This window comes from Budorcas taxicolor, chromosome 20 (genome assembly GCF_023091745.1).
Source record: "Budorcas taxicolor isolate Tak-1 chromosome 20, Takin1.1, whole genome shotgun sequence".
Classification (NCBI taxonomy): domain Eukaryota; kingdom Metazoa; phylum Chordata; class Mammalia; order Artiodactyla; family Bovidae; genus Budorcas; species Budorcas taxicolor.
In genome coordinates this window covers 34659940-34679489 of record NC_068929.1, presented here as the reverse complement: position 1 = coordinate 34679489, position 19550 = coordinate 34659940, and the positions used below count along the sequence as shown (strand labels likewise).

General features: G+C 40.4%; 1 protein-coding gene across 3 annotated transcripts in view; it reads left to right on the top strand.

The window, feature by feature from the left end:
• Positions 1–19550, top strand: part of NNT (nicotinamide nucleotide transhydrogenase) — a 93460-nt gene that overhangs the window by 26515 nt on the left and 47395 nt on the right. For all 3 annotated transcript variants that reach the window (XM_052659015.1, XM_052659016.1, XM_052659014.1), the window contains one exon: positions 672–859. In XM_052659015.1, the coding sequence (XP_052514975.1) occupies positions 672–859 (188 nt within the window). The remainder of the gene's footprint in view (positions 1–671; positions 860–19550) is intronic.

Genomic DNA, 19550 nt, shown 5'->3' with positions numbered 1-19550 from the left:
TGTTGGTCAGATCTCACTTCATCACTGACAGTGGGACCTCTGTTAAGAAACAAAATTGATGACTAGAGTTGGCAGTAGTGAAATTCCTTTTGTGACTTAACTAAGTGATTTAGTTAACTAAGTTAGTAGAATTTCCTATAGTTTTTTTTTTTTTCCCTAGGAAAAAATATCATAAAAGTGTTACCTGTCTTTAGAAAAAAATGGAAACAGTCTGGTCAGAGATCTCAAAAGAAGGGGTGTCCACTTTTGAATTTATAGTTTTCTTAACAATGTGTATATAAATGATCTTTTTTTCTTAACATTTTATTTTGTATTGGAGTATAGTCTGTGAACAATGTGTTAGTATCAGGTGGACAGCAAAGGGACTCAGCCATAGGTATACATGTATTCATTCTCCCCAAACTCCCCTCCCATCCAGGTTGCCACATAACATTGAGCAGAGTTCCCTGTGTTATACAGTAGGACCTTGTTGGTTATCCATCTTAAATATAGCGGTATATACATGTCCATCCCAAACTCCCTAACTACCCCTTCCCCGCTGGCAATCATAAGTTTGTTCTCTTGAGTCTGTGAGTCTGTTTCTGTTTTGTAAATAAGTTCTGTAAATGATGATCTTAATTTCTGTATTAAGGACCTGAAATAACTGCTCCTTCTCCTTCAATAATCACCAGGGCCGCAGCTTTGGAGCAGTTTAAGTCTTTGGGTGCTGAGCCTTTGGAGGTGGATTTGAAGGAATCTGGTGAGGGACAAGGAGGATACGCAAAGGAGATGTCCAAAGAGTTCATTGAGGCCGAAATGAAGCTCTTTGCTCAACAGTGTAAGGAGGTGGACATCCTTATCAGCACAGCGCTTATTCCAGGTGTGTCATTACATCAGGGGTTATTGGTAAAGCACCTTTACGAATGATATTTTAAAATGAGAATGAGTTTAATATCAGGATTCAAATAAACACTGATTTACTTCTAGAAAATAAGAAAGCACATGAAAGGCAGAAAAGGCAAAATCACTGTGGCCCCTGGAGAAAAATGGTCATTCATGATGTGATGTATTTTATATTTTTATCTGTGTTTACAGATTATGTACAATATTAGATTTATAAGCAGTTTCCTCTGCTTACATCCTTGAAAAATTGGTTTTTAATTTACTTCTGTTCTCTTTGTTAAGACACTACATTCCTATTATAGGAAATCCAAACAGTACTAAAAAATATGAAGGAAAAAAGCATAGATTGAAAGTTCTACCAGAGACGACCATTATTAATATCTTGATGATTGTTTTTCTATACATGAGAGAAAAAGAGAGGGGGCTTTGTGTGTATGTATTTATGGAATTTCCAGTATATATTTTTTTACTGAAGGATATGATACTTTGTCATGTTCTAATTACTTCCTTTGAAGTGTTTGGTCTTTGCACCCAAATTGTGAGCTCTTTGATGGAAGGAATCACTTAAGTCCTTTACAGTATCTTCTTCTAAAGAATGTTTTTCACTCAATAGATGATTGATATCAAAGCAGCCAGCATTTATCAGTAGTAAATAGTACACAGTAGCTTGATCTAGCAAGATTTGGGCATGAAGAGACTCCCTCTTTTTTATTGCTACTTGCTCTCCTGTCCTTTCCTTCTTTTATTGAATAATGAATACCAAGCTGACTCTAACTTTTTTCCCTTTCCAAAAGAAAGTGGGCCAGATAATGAGAGCTTACAGGTTCAGGTTACTTGTGTTTGAACCTACTAAAGGAGCTTCACTTGCTCTAGGGGACTGTGGAGGATTAGGGGAAGCTGCTTTGTCATGAGGTTATAGGAAATGAGAAGTTCTCTTCTGACACTCCTCCCTGTGCCCCTGCCAAATCTGGCTAATATACACCTAACAGCAGGAGATTGATTGGGGTCACATCTATGAGCTTGTGGGGGAAATTGTGCCTCCCAGGCTCTCCGTTATGTCCTCTGTTTACCCACGTGGTACCTGATAGGTGAGCCGCTCTCTCCAGGTACCTCCATCCCCCTGGAGCTGGCTAGATGGAGCAGATAGCGGGAAGGTGATCTGGGCTCAGCCCCTAGAGGAATCTGTGTGTGGAAATGAGACTGGGGTTGGTTAGTGGAGATAGGTGCAGACCAGACAAGGCAGGAGCCCCGGCTGCTATTTGTGAAATCTGCTAGCGACAGTAGGACTCGTGGACAGGCCGTGGCAGGAGAGCACTTTAGGGCTCGTCCTCTCCTTTCGTGGCGGCGGCTGCTGGCTCAGCTCTTACACAGTTGGTTTTGAAGGAGGTGAGGTAGCCTTTGCTGTAGCCACCATGTGACCTTTGAAAGGTTAGCAGCCTACTGGCCAGAGGAGTTAGGAGCTGATTAGATATAACAAGTGGCCAGTAGAGGGTGCTAAAGCATTTACTCATGCAGTAAAATGGGGAGGCTTTGAAGCTGGTAGTTTAATGAAGCCATATTCTTTATAAAGAACTGAGGATAATTTGGGCATAGTGTTTAGAATTATCATTATTATTTTTAAAAATTTTTCTTGGAGTATGGTTGCTTTACAATGTTATGTTAGTTTCTACTGCACAGCATAGAATTATTATTGATTGTAAAGCTTTAAGTAAGTGATAGAACTCAAGACTTCTTGTATAAAACACATTTGGACTTTCTGGGCCTACCCCACATAGGGTATTTTTTTTAACCTAAAAAAGGGGATATGAAGAGGTGACTTGACTTTAACCTCTCATTTAAAAAAAAATATCAATAGTTAGTAGTAAGTGTACTTTAGCAACAGGTCAAATTATATGATAGTGTAATATAATATAACTATACTATACAAAAAGAAGTTGTTGAGGAAGTTTTATGAGTCTGTTTTGCTGAGCCTTCCCTGTTTTCAGTCTTTTCTGAAGCAACCTGCTCAGAGCACTTTAAACCTGTACAATGTCCTTGACCAGTGCCACTGACCTGAGCTTGCACTCATAAGACTGATCTGAAAAGGACTTTTCTGTTACTTTTTTTGGTAAGCCCTCCAAAAGAGAAAAGCTGTTCAAATATTATAAGGAAGATGGTCTTCTACAGATCTTTCACATCCCTAGGGGACTGAAACTTGAAAGTATGAGCATTAAAAAAAAAAAAAAAATTGAAGAGGTTATATAAAGGTCCACGTGCCCTGTGAAAAATAGTGTCCTTGGCATTATACCCTTATTGATGTTTGTCCCAAGCTTTTGCATGGGTCACCTGACAGTGTGTGTCTCGTTCCTGAAAGACTGCTGGAGCATAAGTTGTTCTGAAGTTTTCCTTGAGTGGATCCAAAGGGGATTAAGTCAAATGTCAGAGGTTCCCCAAGTAGCAATTCCTTAAACAGAGATCCTCGCTGCTGTGCTGAAGACCTGGCCAGGATAAGAACATTAAGAGAGGAGCATGGGGCAGTTAGCTTGCTTCAGGCAGCAATCATGCCGAGTGGGTAAATTTTCATTCTTCCTAGGCACACATTAGTCAGTGGGCTTGGACACACAATTACATTGTAGTTAGGAGGATCGTAGGTAGAATGAGATGTTTCTATAACTAGCTGCTTATTATGCTGCCTGCTAGCTTTTATTTTTTTTAGTTTATTTTTAATTGAAGGATAATTGCTTTACAATATAGGTTTCATTTCTGGCATACATCAACATGAATTAGCCACAGGTACACATATGTCCCCTCCCTCTTGAATCTTCCTCCCACCCCCGACTCTTTCCCACCCCTCTAGGTTGTTAGAGAGCCTCGGTTTGAGTTCCCTGATTCATACTGCAAGTTTTCATTGGCTATTTTACATATGGTAGTGTATATGCTTCCACGCTACTTTCTCCATTCATCTCATCCTCTCCTTCCTCCCCTCCACCCATGTCCATAGTCTTTTCTCTGTGTCTGCGTCTCCATTGCTGCCCTATGAATAGATTATCAGTCTTTCTAGATTCCATGCTGTGTTGTGCTTAGTTGCTCAGTCGTGTCCGACTCTTTGCGACCCCATGGACTGACTGTATCCTGCCAGGCTCATCTGTCCATGAGGATTCTCCAGGCAAGAATACTGGAGTGGGTTGTGATGCCCTCCTCTAGGTGATCTTCCCAACCCAGGGATTGAACCCAGGTCTCTTGCATTGCAGGTGGATTCTTTACTATCTGAGCCACCAGGGAAGCCCAGGAATACTGGAGTGGGTAGCCTATCCCTTCTCCAGGGGAACTTCCCAACTCAGGAATCAACCTCGGTCTCCTGCATTGCAGGCAGATTCTTTATCAGCTGAGCTTCCAGGGAAACCCCTAGGTTCTATATATATGTGTTAATATACAATATTTGTTTTTCTATTTCTGACTTCACTTTGAAGTTCATCCACCTCATTAGAACTGACTCAAATGCATTCCTTTTTATGGCTAAGTAGCATTCCATTGTATTTATATACCACAGCTTCTTTATCTATTCATCTGTCAATGGACATCTGGTTTATGCTGTCTGGTATCTTATACCATCCTCTAGATCCTCTCAGTTGGGTTGGGCGATGGATGAGGGCTAGCATTTAACTTAATGGCAGGTAACTTCAAGAGAGGGCCTGGTGGAGAGTGTCAGTTTGTGGTTCTGTACCCACCAGGGAGTGCTCCCAACCTTCTTGTGACCTTTAGGGTCATCATTAAAAAGTACCTAGAGAGACTCTTCATAGACTTGGAATGTTTAATCAGGAAGAGACTGAATCAGATGGAAAATCTGATTGGTAAGTTTGGACTTATAGGGGCCAGGTGAGGAGGAATCGCAGTGGTTTAGCACTGACTGTTTAAGCAGATTTTGCCTAAATTCCTGAGACACTTAGGAGTGCCATGGGGCACACAGTAAATCCACCCTGATGGAAATAGCCTTCTCCATTTAGGACCTTTCCTGATGGCCACCTGCTTGCAAAGCATGAGCATCGTAGGGTCACTTGACATTCCTATTCTCCCTTTCCCCACCTCAGGTCCTGTCCTCATTTTGTAATGGCACTGGAAAGACTGGGATTTTGTTTAATAAGGACAGTAACTTGGACTGCTCATGTTAGATAAAGGCATCTAAAGTCATCAGGACTGGAGCACATCCCCTCCCTCCCCACCCCCACCCTTAATTGTGCTCTAAATTTTGCACCCCTTGGTAAAGTGTTTGTTGCCTTTCAGTTTCTAGTCCCGGTTTAGCTTTGGGGCCTCATGTTAAACTAATTTCATGCTCCCTGTGCCTGATTTCAGTCATGCTGGCTGTTGTGATCTGCACCAAGAGGCCAAGGACTTTCAGGCCTTAAACATATTGTTCCTTCTCTTGAGAATGCTGTCCCTGCTCTTCTCTGCCTTTTGAAGTCCTACTGAGCTCAGTAGTTAAACTCCATAGTTTCTGCTGTACCCTACCCTGGAGTAAACACTTTTTTTTTACCCCTGCATTTGTAGCATTTGCCTGTGGCTTGAATGCCAGCAGTGCTCAGCTCACTGCCCTGTCGTTGTCCCATCTACCTGTGCCGCCAGAGTGCCTAGCTTATCTCTGCCGTGGACGGTGCTTACCACAGAGCCTTGTATACAACAGTAGCTCAGCAGATGTTCCTGAGCTAATGTGAGTTCCTTCTTTATTCTCAGTTGGTACAATCCCTTTCATTTTACCAGTGCTATCCAAGGAAAGATAGAATACTCTTGGGTAGGAATACTGCAGAGGCTAGTCTTAAACTAAGAAAGGAAGCTAGCTTTCTTAAATTTTCGAAACTATTACTCTTGCCATATTTGCAATTTGAGGTGATTAGCTAGGCCTCTCAGAAGAAAGACTTAGGAAGTAGTGGGATGGTCTGTTCAGGAGTTAGAAGTACCCTGTCAGCCAGGAGGGAGGCTATTCATTGGTTGATTATAAATTATAATGGCTTAGGCCATATATGCTTGGACCTTTTCAAGGCACAATGAAGATTAGGATAACGGTACTTTTTATTTTGGGGCTTTCCCAGGGGCTCAATGGTAAAGAATCTGCCTGCAAAGGACTTTTGTGGTAGTTTTGCATGACTCTGGGGAATTGGGAGGGGATGTTCTCCCTTGATATGCAAGGGCCTTACACATACGAGACCTAACCTGAGGGCTGTCACAGTCTCCTGGAAAATCAGCACTGGTTCTCCATCAGATCTCCATCTGTCTCTTGGAATCCATCTTTCATATAGAGTAGAAATATAGTACAAAAGAGTAACTTTCCACGGTAATTTTCAAGCTTGTTCTTTTAGGCAGGAGCATAATTGATTCAGCAATATAAGTATCTTCGTTTATGAAATTCCACAAAGATATTATTGTTTAGATAACTACTCAAGGTTATTCTCTTTAGAGAATAGTGAAGCTTTGTTTTTCAGATTTATTCTTTTCATTCTGTAAGCATTGTGATCTAATAGGACAGAACTGTACAGATCAGTGATTTCCAACTTTTTTTGAAGAATGGTTAACTTTGTTTTACTGACTAATCTGACTCATATACCAGCCTCCTCTCCAATAAATGCATTGTATGATTGTATGGAATTTTATAAATATTACTTGTATGAAGTTTCATTTGTTTTGAGAATTTTGAAGGACAGAGAGAAATACTCAAATGTTGCAACATCAAGGGTTGGTAACCACAGGCTGTCTACACACCTCTTTGTAACTTTCAGCAGAGCAGGACAACTTGTCATCAAGAAGAAGGTGCCAAAGTTGTGAAGTTTTCCATCATGTGTCAGTCTTGATTGTTTAGAGTATGTTTGAGCGCATTTAGTGAGAGAATGGGCCGAATTTAACAGATATCCATTAGGAAGATTTATGGCACGGAATCCTCTGGTTTGGTCTGTTGTTTCTCCCAAAGTGTGCTGCAAGATTGGGAAGCATTGTGTTCCCCTCCCTGGCAGTCCTTGAGATGAAAAGAATTGGGAGACTGATGCTGCTCTGGTGAGGAGCACCCAATAGAGTTACAGCTACAGCCAGCACCTTCCATCATGTGCATTTCTGTTCTTCCTTCTTTCCTCTGTCTCAGTATTAGTTAGGGTGGTCTAGCTGCCTAACAAATTCACCCCAGAGCTCAGACATTATAGACATTTATTTCCTGCTCAGTTAACAGTAATAGGATGATTGACATATTGGAGGGCAGCTCTTCTTGCAGTCTTCTGGGATTCAAGTACGACAGTATCACCGTAGTGGTGATAAGGCTCTGAAAGTCACTCAGGATACTGTGTCTGTTCCACTGACTAGCAGCAAAAGGCCATGGAGGAGTGTGCATGGGATGCCCAGAAGTGGCACATACCACCTCTGCTAACATTTCTCTTGCTAAAGACCTAGTCACGTGGTCAGACCTAACTGTGACAGAAGCTGGGAATTGTAGTCTAACAGTGCCCGCAGGAATAAGAGAACACTGTGGTAGTTTGCTAAGGCTGCCATAACAAAATCTCACAGACTGGGGGGGAGGTGTGTGGCGGTGTTGCTTAAATGATAGAAATTTATTTTGTTACTGTCTGGAGCCTAGAAGTCCAAGATCAAGGTGTCAGCAGGTTTGGTTTCTTCTGAGGCTTCTTTCCTGGGCTCGCAGAGAGCCTCTTCTGGTGCATCCTCATATAGTCTGGGTGTCTTTTTTTGTGTGTGCGTGTCTTCATATTCTCTTGTTTTAAGGATACTAGTCATATTGGACTGGAGCCCACCCTGATGGCCTCATTTAATATAATCATCTCTTTAAAGGTTCTACCTCTAAATATAGTCATATTCTGAGTTACTGTGGGTTAGGGCTTCAACATATGAATTTTTCTGGGGACACAATTCAGCCCATAGCAAATGTAGACTTTGGTGAGGAGCTGAAAGCTGCTTTCCTCTTCCCCTGTACTGTGTGTGTGCTCAGTCACTTCAGTTGTGTCTGACTCTTGGCGACCCTATGGACTGTAGCCCGCCTGACTCCTCTGCCCATGGAATTTTCCAGGCAAGAGTACTGAAGTGGGGTGCCATTTCCTTCTTCAGAGGATCTTCCTGACCCAGGGATTGAACCTGCATTTCCTGTATTGTAGGCGGATTCTCTACCACTGAGCCACTGGGGACATCCCTTATAACTGCTTATGTTTAATCCATTCGTTGGCGATCAGATCATGGATTTAGAACCAGACAGAGTAGATTCAAATTCTAGTTCCACTACTTAACAGCTGATGTGTCTCTCTTAACTTCAGATTTCTCATCTCTGCAAAGGAGGTAAACATTTTCATCTTACAGAGCTGTTCTGAGGACTTGTTAAGGGAAAAAGCCCAGCGTAGGGCCTGGCACTTAGAGTATTAGCATAATCTCCTTTCTTCCATTGGTGATGCTTGTCTTGCAGATGGTACCCAGACTGAACAGCTCGTTGAATTTTGCAGTAGAAGGTCTGGACATTCTTGAGCATTTCGTGGTATGTCAGAGATAGTCTCTGAAATCTTCAAGCTTATGGACATAACTCATGAAGTTACAACACCATTGCCATTAGATGGCAATCTAGCATGGATTTCACTGTGGAAAACCGTGACTTAACTTGCTTTTCATCTGACTTTTCTGAAGATACCTGTTTCATTAAGCCTTTTTCGTCCATCTCATTCTAAGTTTTCTGACATGGAAAAGAAAATAAACAGTATTATTTCTATTAAAAAATAACTTCCTAATTGTTTTATAAATTAGTGTATAATAAATATTCATTAATCTTTTTAGGGATTTTGGTAGCTGAGGTACACCTAAATGGGCTTCCCAGGTGGTGCTAGTGGTAAAGAACCTGCCTGCCAGTGCAGAAGACATCCATCCCTGGGTGGGGAAGATCCTCTGGAGAAGGGAATGGCAGCCCACTCCAGTACTCTTGTCTGGAGAATTCCGTGGACAGAGGAGCCGGGCAGGCTACAGTTCATGGGATTGCAAAGAGTCAGACACAACTGTGCTACTAACTATTGCTTAATGTAATATATATTTACATATATGTTATATAATATACGTTTCCTTTTTATGTTACCATTTAAGTTTGGTAGGTTGTTTTCCTTTTTTTGAGAATTCCCATAGATTATGATTCGATGGTAAAGCCTTGACTAATTTTAATTTTTATCTATACAGAATTTTATAGCTATAACAGGTAAATTATTAAGATAATCCTGGGAAAATTTTTATAAATGTGTTCTCTAGTTATTGGGTAAAGGCTTGTTTTTAGGTTTCTTCTTTAAATAAATCTTTAGGGATTTCTCTAATCTGCTAAAACATGCTGTTGACTTACCCTTTTTGCTAAGTATTACATTTAGAAATATCTTGAGGCATCCAGTTTGTAAAAGTCAAATTTTTGCCAGCCTGACTTTCTCTCTGGTTCCTTATACAAATAATTAATTAGGCAGAGAAAATTTTTGTTTAGTTCCAAGAATAGCATTCACATGTAACGTACTCTACTTGACTATTTAAGCTTAGGTCAGGATCATTCCGTACTCCCTGGTGGCTCAGATGGTGAAGACTGCTTGCAATGTGGGAGACTCTGATGGGTCAGGAAGATCCCCTGGAGGAGGGCATGGCAACCCACTCCAGTGTTCTTGCCTGAAGAATCCCATGGTAGAGGAGCCTGGAGGGTTACAGTCCATGGGGTTGCAAAGAGTTGGACACGACTGAGCAAACAGCACTTTTACTCTCAGAATCTCTTTCTGTTCACAAACACAGCTATCTGTAGCCTCTCCAGTGATAACAGAGCTGGAGGGGGTTGGATCTATCTGTTGCTATGTCTACCACACTTGGCAGAATCAGAGACTCATTAGATCAGTGGTTCAAAATGTTCAGCAGTTTTTTTGCCACATCCAATCTATTACATAACCAATGATCTCTTTTTTCCTTATGTATACATATATTTGTATAAAACACCTTTTGTCCGGATCTGTAACATTTTTATCTTTTAAGATTCAATATTTGAACCCTATCTGTGATTTTGAAATTCCAAAAGAGCCTTTGGTGTGTATAAGTTAGAATGCCTTTGGCTGCCAGAAGCAGACGTTCCAGCACAATCTGCCTTAAACCAGAAAGGAGAGTTGTTGGGTCTTGCAACTGAAAAAACTGGGCTTCCTTTGTGGCTCAGCTGGTAAAGAATCTGCCTGCAATGTGGGAGATCTCAGTTTGATTCCTGGGTTGGGAAGATCCCCTGGAGAAGGGAAAGGCTACACACTCCAGTATTCTGGCATGGAGAATTCCATTGACTATAGCCCACTGGGTCACAAAGAGTCAGACATAACTGGGTGACTTTCACTTGTCACTTGTAATGGAAAAAAGTCCAGTTATAACTGGAGACGTGTGCTCTGGGGAACCCTGCTGGGCTCCTTTGTCCTCTCAGCTCGGCCCTCTCTGGTTGGTTTCATCCTCAGGGGTAGAGGCAGAAGTAGCTTCAGGCCTCAGTGTGCGCAGCACATTACACCACCAGAGGACAAGGCAAGCGAGTCTGATGACTCCCTCTTGAAGAGCAAGGAAACTTCTTTTTCAGAAGCCCTTAGCGCACTTTCCCTCATTCTTATTTACTTTGATTGGGTAATGTCTTCACTTTAAAAAAAATTGATTTTTACTTATTTATCTGGGTCTTAGTTGGAGCATGTGGAATCTAGTTCTCTGACCAGGGATTGAACCTGTGCCCCCTGCATTGGGAGCTGAGAGTCTCAGCCACCAAAGAAGTCCCAACATCACCACTTTTGAACCAATCAGTGTAGGCTGGTCCCTCAGCTTACACCTGGATTTCTGAACAGGTCATCAATAAGTTATCCTTGGGCCAGCCAGGCCTGCCTTTGGAGTAGTTTCAGGTCATTTCTCCTTAAAGCTCATGGACTATGTCGAGAAAATGAAAGTCAGAGTAGTGACAAGAGGATGCTGGATAAACACCAGTGCTCAACGTAAAACTGTGTTCTTGAATAATACTCCTTAATGCATAAATACTACAGTTCAGAACATCTTTACATGCTCTGTTTTGCATGTAGTCAGTATAGTAGTTAATATATTAAAATTATCCTTGTGTTCATAGTACTTGTTCACAAGAAACCTATTTTGGTTTGTATAAATATATTTAATAAGTTATATTATTAATCTCTTTGTTACTATATTGTTAAATATACTATGTTCTGGTTAAAGCAGAAAGTTTTTCTTCAGCCTGCTTAATTTGATGCCTTACAGGCCAGGAAGTTAGGAATTTCCCCATCTGATTAAATGCCGTTGAATAATTCCAGTAAGTAATGCTAAATGTTCTTTGGAATTATTATAAAACTTTGTGGTAAACCTTTTTCATCTTGGTGTCTTGTTCTTAATATTTTTAGTGGTTTCCTCTGAATTTTCCTCTTTTTTTTTTGGTGTCATTAAAGTTGTCTGTGAGGGCTTGATTCTTTTTCTGCTAAGACAGAATCTGAAAATTATTTCAGATGATCATGTTAGACCTGAATTACTCAGAGAGGTATAAATAACATTTTGTAGAACTTTCCAGTAAAGCTTTAGCTGTTGGTGTTTAGTTTAAGCTAAATCTATTTGAATTTAGTGTTGTAGAGGCCAGTGGTATATTCTTTTGCCACACAGCAGTAAGTTGTTAAAGCTATTTTTAGAAACCCAGGTGGCGCCAGTGCAGGACACTTAAGAGACATGGGTTTGATCCCTGGGTTAGGAAAATTCCCTAGAGGAGGGCACAGCTACCCACTCCAGTATTCTTGTCTGGAGAATCTATGGACAATGGAGCCTGGAGGGCTATAATCCATAAGGTTGCAAAGAGTCGGACACAAGCGACTTGGCATGCAATCTTTTCTAGAAGTTTTTGTATTTGCCATTTTAACAACTACATCTTAGTATTCATTTAATAAGAAAACACAAGAGTATGAAAGCTACTATTAATTCAGTCACATTTCAGAATAAATATGTGTGACGCACTGCCGTAAAGGCACAGATCAAGAAACAGTGCACATGTGTGAGGCATTTTTTCAGCCTGCACTCAGTTCTGCGTGTACACAAAGATTCAAGAATACCTTATATTAATCTATGGCACCTCTTGTCTGTTGTTACTGTTTAGTCACTAAGTCGTTCTGACTCTTTTGTGACCCCATGGACTGTAGCCCACCAGGCTTCTCTGTCCATGGAATTACCCAGGCAAGAATACTGGAGTGGGTTGTCATTTCCTTCAGGGGATCTTCCTGTTCCAGGGATTGAACTCCTGTCTCCTGCATTGGCAGGCAGGTTCTTTACCACTGAGCTACCAGGGAAGCCCATGGCACCTCTGCTTACCCCAAATAATGGCCATCCAATTGGGAAACTCTATAATTAAAATTTTTAGATGAGTGTTATAAATATCTCAGTTATTCTCCTAATTAAAATGTTCCCTGATCTTTGAATGCAACCTCCTTCAGTCCTAAACTGTTAGACCTCAGAGCTATAAGTACAGCTCTCCTTCCCCATTTAGCCTGTACATGGTAGGCACTGAATGGGTGTCAGTTGCGTCAGTGCATAGATACATACTTGAATGATGACTATGAGTGCATGATGTTCTATGATTGTTTTGGCAAAAGTACGGAAGTAAACTCCCAACTGGGAGGGAGGAATCTTACCAGGAACTTAATGTTCATGAACCAAAAGAAACCAAGAAATAGTTCATGAAGTTGGACATCTTCCCAAACCTTTAACCCACAGTTTGTTTTGTGCCAGGAAATATATTAATATTTTTTTCTCCTTGTTGAGTTTTTTCAATCATAGTGATTCTTTTTTTGAGGGGGGTGGTTTGAAGAGATGTAAGTTTTGATCTTTTTGTGTTTCTCATCTTCTGCAAATAAATGATAAAATCAACAGAAATGAGCAGTCAAAAGGGGAAAACCCAAGCATGCCTCTAACAAAACCCTTGTATCTGCCTCCTTTTATTAATCTTTCTGCCTCCTTATACAATCCTGTCCTGAAACACCCAATATGCTTATTTGATCTTTTATCCATGTGTCTAGGATCTGTACTGGGCTGTCAGTGGGGTATTAGTTCAGTTCAGTTCAGTCGCTCAGTTGTGTCCAACTCTTTGTGACCCCATGAGTCACAGCACGCCAGGCCTCCCTGTCCGTCACCATCTCCTGGAGTTCACTCAAACTCACGTCCATCGAGTCGGTGATGCCATCCAGCCATCTCATCCTCTGTCGTCCCCTTCGCCTCCTGCCCCCAATCCCTCCCAGCATCAGAGTCTTTTCCAATGAGTCAACTCTTTGCATGAGGTGGCCAAAGTACTGGAGTTTCAGCTTTAGCATCAGTCCTTCCAAAGAATACCCAGGGCTGATCTCCTTTAAAATGGGCTTGTCGGCTCTCCTTGCAGTCCGAGAGACTCTCAAGAGTCTTCTCCAACACCACAGTTCAAAAGTAATTCTTTGGCACTCAGCTTTCTTCACAGTCCAACTCTCACATCCATACATAACCACTGGAAAAACCATAGTAACAGGCAAATTTGGCCTTGGAATACGGAATGAAGCAGGGCAGAGGCTAATAGAATTTTGCCAAAAGAACGCACTGGTCATAGCAAACACCCTCTTCCAACAACACAAGAGAAGACTCTACACATGGACGTCACCACATGGTCAACACCGAAATCAGATTGATTATATTCTTTGCAGCCAAAGATGGAGAAGCTCTATACAGTCAGCAAAAACAAGACCGGGAGCTGACTGTGGCTCAGATCATGAGCTCCTTATTGTCAAATTCAGACTTAAATTGAAGAAAGTAGGGAAAACCACTAGACCATTCAGGTATGACCTAAATCAAATCCCTTATGATTATACAGTGGAAGTGAGAAATACATTTAAGGGACTAGATCTGATAGAGTGCCTGATGAACTATGGACTGAGGTTCGTGACATTGTACAGGAGACAGGGATCAAGACCATCCCCATGGAAAAGAAATGCAAAAATGAAAGCAAAATGGCTGTCTGGGGAGGCCTTACAAATAGCTGTGAAAAGAAGAGAAGTGAAAAGCAAAGGAGAAAAGGAAAGATAAAAGCATCTGAATGTAGAGTTCCAAACAATAGCAAGAAGAGATAAGAAAGCCTTCCTCAGTGATCAATGCAAAGAAATAGAGGAAAACAACAGAATGGGAAAGACTAGGGATCTCTTCAAGAAAATTAGAGATACCAAGGGAACATTTCATGCAAAGATGGGCTCAATAAAGGACAGAAATGGTATAGGGTATTATGGGACATCTCCAAAAGTTGGATTTATTCTTTTCTATGTTATATAAAAAAAACTCTTTGTGCATCTTGCTGTTTGCTGTCCATCCTTAGTTATGATTCTGTCTCCCTGTGTAAGGATTTGGGTTCACTCTTTGAAAGGCTTTCCTAACTGTATAGCTTCCTTGGCTGTAGCAGGGAGGGCAGAGGATTTTGAGTGAAGTGTTTTCTGTTGGTAAGTAAACAGACTGGGTAAGGGTTATTTCTTAACTATTTTAATTCTTCTAGTACAACTCTTTAATCTCTGTCCTCTACTTAAAGGGGAAATTGGTTGTGATTATGCTTTGTTTATTTATGTTTTATAAAAATAGTGTGTGGCTTTTGTTGGAAATACAGTAGAGTACAAAGTAGAAAATAAAGATCATTTGTGATCCTTCTACTCAGTGAAGAATACTATTAACATTTTACCATTTCCTCTCAGCCTTTTTCCCATGCATTTTTATCATATTGCTGCTGCTGCTGCTAAGTCGCTTCAGTCTTGTCCGACTCTGTGCGACCCCATAGACGGCAGCCCACCAGGCTCCCCCGTCCCTGGGATTCTCCAGGCAAGAACACTGGAGTGGGTTGCCATTTCCTTCTCCAATGCACGAAAGTGAAAAGTGAAAGGAAAGTCGCTCAGTCGTGTCCCACTCTTAGTGACCCCATGGACTGCAGCCTACTAGGCTCCTCCATCCATGGGATTTTCCAGGCAAGAGTGCTGGAGTGGGGTGCCATTGCCTTCTCCACACATTAGATAAAGATAAAATAGCTTTCTTACCTACCCCACTAATACTCTTTTAAGTTTCCCCCTTAATATAATGAGTCATTAAGAACTCCCTATAAATATATTTTAACGGTTTTGTTAGAATTTTCTTGTTTGAATGTACTGTATTTATTTAACTGTTCTCCCAAAGTTAAGCTTTTTATGTATTTCCAGTTTTTGTCAATTAAAAATGATATACTAACATTTTTTTCTGCTTTATTCCTCTATCTGTATTTTCAGTTATTTCCCCAGGATTAATCAAATCTAGGAAGTAGAATTAGTAGATGAATATTAGTATTTTTGGCAATTTGGTAAACACTTGATAAACCATGCTTTCCTGGAAGATTATGTAGTTTATAATCTCATCAATAGATCATCCAATTAATTGTTTCATTTCATCAGTATTCAAGATTTTGTTGACTATTTCAGTTTGAGGGCAAAAATATATCTCATTTTTTGTACTCACATTTCTTTTTCTTTCTTTTTTTAATATATTATTTTTTAAAATTGGATTATAATTGCTTTACAGTGTTGTGTTAGTTTCTGCTATGCAACAACATAAATCAGTTATATGTGTACATTTATGCCTTCCCTCTTGAGCCTCCCTTCCACCCCAACCCCCATCCTCCCCCTTTAGGTCATCACAGAACACCCAGCTGAGCTCTCTGTGCTATATAGGAGCTTCCAACTAGCTGTCTGTTTTACACATGGTAGTATATATATGTGTGTGCTCTCACATTTCTTTGGTTCTTACTGAGGGTGAACTGTTTTCACTGGGTTGTTACCTTTCTCTCTGAATTAGCCATTTGCATTTGCTGTTCATTTATCTATTAGGATCTTAGTGTACTGTTTTGTTTCTATTTGAATTTCCTGTAAACTTTTTATTGCATTAATTTTTTGTCATGTTTATGTTCTTCTGAGGATAGTAATATATACCTTTTCATATTTAAATTTCTTGATGTTTTCCTTTGTAATTTTTCCCATTGCTGAAATTGAAGAAGTACTTTTCAGTTTAAAGACAAGAGAGAGATTTACCAAGGATATCTTTTCTTCTCTTTGTGCGGTGATTCTTTTATAATTAATTCTAACTTATAGAGTTCAGAGCATTAGGTTTGGGTAGATTTCCCCCCGAAAAGCTAACTCATCATCTTATTATTTTTTTGTTCTTTCCATTTTGTAATGCCACACTTGGCATTTATTACATTTTTGTCACAGTAGGCCATCAGGGTAAGAGAGTATTTTGAAATTTCCTTCTCAGTCTTTCCCTCTCTTGACCTAATCTTTTGAGGATTTGCTCATTTGGAATTTTTATGTACTATTCTGCTCCTCTTTTGGCTCTGTTTTTTCCCTTCTGTTTTTAATTTGCATTTCTGCACTTTTCAGAATTTTCAGAAAATTAGTCCACATGTGAGTTCTTAAAGACAGCTGCACTGTTACATTCATCATTGTATTCCCTGTAGCCCTTATTGAATTTTTAAAGCAATAACATTAAAGCAAGCTCTTCTAGAAAACTTGGGAGATAAGAAAAAGCATAAAGAAGAAAATAAATTAGTCTTACCACTCAAAGATATCCTGATACTGTCAAACATACTCTATAAAATTTTCTAGGAATTATATGCATGTGTACTTAGTTACTCAGTCGTGTCTGACTGTTTATGACCCCTTGGACTACAGCCCGCCAGGCTATTCTGTCCACGGAATTCTCCAGGCAATACTAGAGTGGGTTGCCATGCCCTCCTCCAGGGGATCTTCCCAACCCAAGGATCGAACCCAGGTCTCCCACATTGCAGCCCACATCTGAGCCACCAGGGAAGCCCAAGAATACTGGAGTGGGTAGTCTATCCCTTCTCCAGGGGATCTTCCTAACCCAGGAGTTAAACTGGGGTCTCCTGCATTGCAGGTGAATTCTTTGCCAGCTGAGTTATCAGGGAAGCCCAGGAATTATATAGTATTTGTAGTATTTTTTTTTGTGTGTGTGGGTGTATGCTTGAAACATTCATATATATGTGTATAATTTTATTTTTTACTAAATGGGAGCACCCTATACCTACTGTTTTGTTGTGTACTTTTTACTTGTAATAATTCCATGTTTTTTAAACATTCCTCTATGACTTTAAATATATTTTTTTGACTTATATTCCCATTATTTGGCTATATACTAAATAAAATATTTTATGTGAAAGAAAATGCTATTCTTTCAAAGAGATTGAATTTCAGAGTGCTAATATGGCCAGAACACCTGTTACCTCTGTTGCAGCGGACATATATGTGTGTGTGAGCCACTGTAGAATTGCTTTGTGTAGGTTGAATAAGTAAAATCAAAGAAGAGAAATAAATAGGTGGTTCATTAGATGTATTCTAGGGAGCCTAAATGGTTTTGGCCACTTGACATCTTATAAAGTGGGCAGCATTACAGATCCAGGGTCTGAGCTGTAGCTGTAGTTATCTCAGAAGGTAGAAGGAATTCAGAATTTTGGGGGCAGGAGATGTTAGTTAGATGCCAGATCAAATTTGTGAGGTCAATGGTTGTAAAGTTGGTGCAGTTAGAAGTCAAAGGGGGTAGACCTGTATCTAAATTGGTTATAGTCAAATTGGTTATAGTTTAAGGCATGTCAACCTCAGACCAGAGGGCACAAGACAGGTGGGAGGAAAAACTGTGACAAACGTGAGTCTGGTTAGTAGAGATGAGGTTCTGTTAGATGAGGCTTAGTAGAGATGAGGCACCAGAGGTGGGTAGTGATGACAGTCAAATTTACCCCTTTAAATTTGCTCCCTTATGTGGAAGCAACTCTATCACCCATAGCTTTAAATACCTGCAGAACAGAGCAGCATGACCTTTATTTTGAAGAGTCCTCAGATGTGTGTGGTTTGCATCCCCAAATTCCCATGCTCGAGTAAAGGTTAAAATATTGAAGGTGGCTTTATTGGACTGTAGCGTGGGAGCCTAGAGGAAAGGAATGCAAAATTCCAGAGAATTTTGAGAAGTATGAAGCTACCAGGACTTCTGGGAGTTGTCTTTGGGAAAGTGAAGTGAAACTCACTCAGTCGTGCCCCACTCTTTGCGACCCCCATGGACTTCTCCAGGCCAGAGTACTGGAATGGGTAGCCTTTCTCTTCTCCAGGGGATCTTCCAAACCCAGGGATCGAACCCAGGTCTCCCGCATTGCAGGCAGATTCTTTACCATCTATCTGAGCCACCAGGGAAGCCCAAGAATACTGGAGTGGGTAGCCTATCCCTTCTCTAGGGGATCATCCCAACCCAGGAACCAAACAGGGGTCTCCTGCATTGCAGGTGGATTCTTTACCAACTGAGGTATCAGGGAAGCAAAGACCTCCTCATTCTTGCTCCTTTCCATGGGGACTCAAAAGAGAGCCTCAGATCTTCCCTAACAAACCAGTATGGTTGGAGCAGTAATGAGAAGGAATGCTAGGCAGAGTGCTTCAGCTGGAGGAGAAAGGCCTTCAGTCATAGGAGACTTAGGAGTTGGGCTTGATCTTGGAAGTGTTAAGTTTGCATTGAGAAAGGAGGTTCACCCACTTGTATCTTTATAACTTTTTTTTCACATGTACTTTTTTTTCTTTGTGCTACAAAGAAAGGTTATTTTTCTTTTTCAAATCACATGTATTCCAGTCAAATAGTCTGAAGAACAGATTATTATAATGAAAATTTTACTTTTAGTTGATTTCCATTTATAAAATTGACAGTGTTTTTATTAAAATTCACTCAGAGTTGAAAACTTTCAGAAGAAGAAATAATTAGCCTTTTAGCTCTCTGCTTTCCGATAGTCAATCTCACAAGTTCATGCCCTTTTTCTTTTGGCTTAGATATTTACATTGTTTTGTGAAACTTGAACAAGATATTATACCCACCACGTGAGCCCCTATTGAACATACTGATTGATGTATGTTAGCTTGAAAAATCCTTGTGTTCGGAGCTTTATTCTCTATGTAAGAATTGGTGTATGATTTAAAATGTGAAATATCTTGTGCAGAGTATGCTCCACGAGAACAGGGATCTTTTCTGTTTATCTACCAGTAAATTCCCAGCACCAGTCATGGAACTCGACTCAACAGAGGTACAGAATAAATACTTCTTGAGTGGGAATAAAAATGTATGGGTGATTTCTAAGAGTTTTTTCGAGTTCTGGTATTCTATCATTTCCATATCATGGTACTCCTCTGTTTCTCCTCAAAGTTATCCTGTATTAAATTAAGGTTCCCAAGTGGTGCTAGTAGTAAAGAACTTGTCTGCCAACGCAGGAGACATAAGAGACGTGGGGTTCGATCCTTGGGTTGGGAAGATCACCTGGAGGAGGGCAACCCACTCCAATATACTTGCCTGGAGAAACCCCTTGGACAGAGGAGCCTGGCGGGCTACAGTCCATGGCGTCACAAAGAGTTGGACACGACTGAGATGACTTGGCATGCACAGCACAATATAGTATGTGGGAAAATCTGGTGACATTGGTTCAGATGACTGGAAATACTGTGTTGGAATTCATAGATTACTACTGAATATTCCCGTGACATTTGTGGTGTTTATGAATTGTCCAATTCTCATGCAGACAGTTTTCTTACTAGCTTATTTATTATGCATTTACAAAAAACAGGTAAAATGTTGATTTTTTTTTT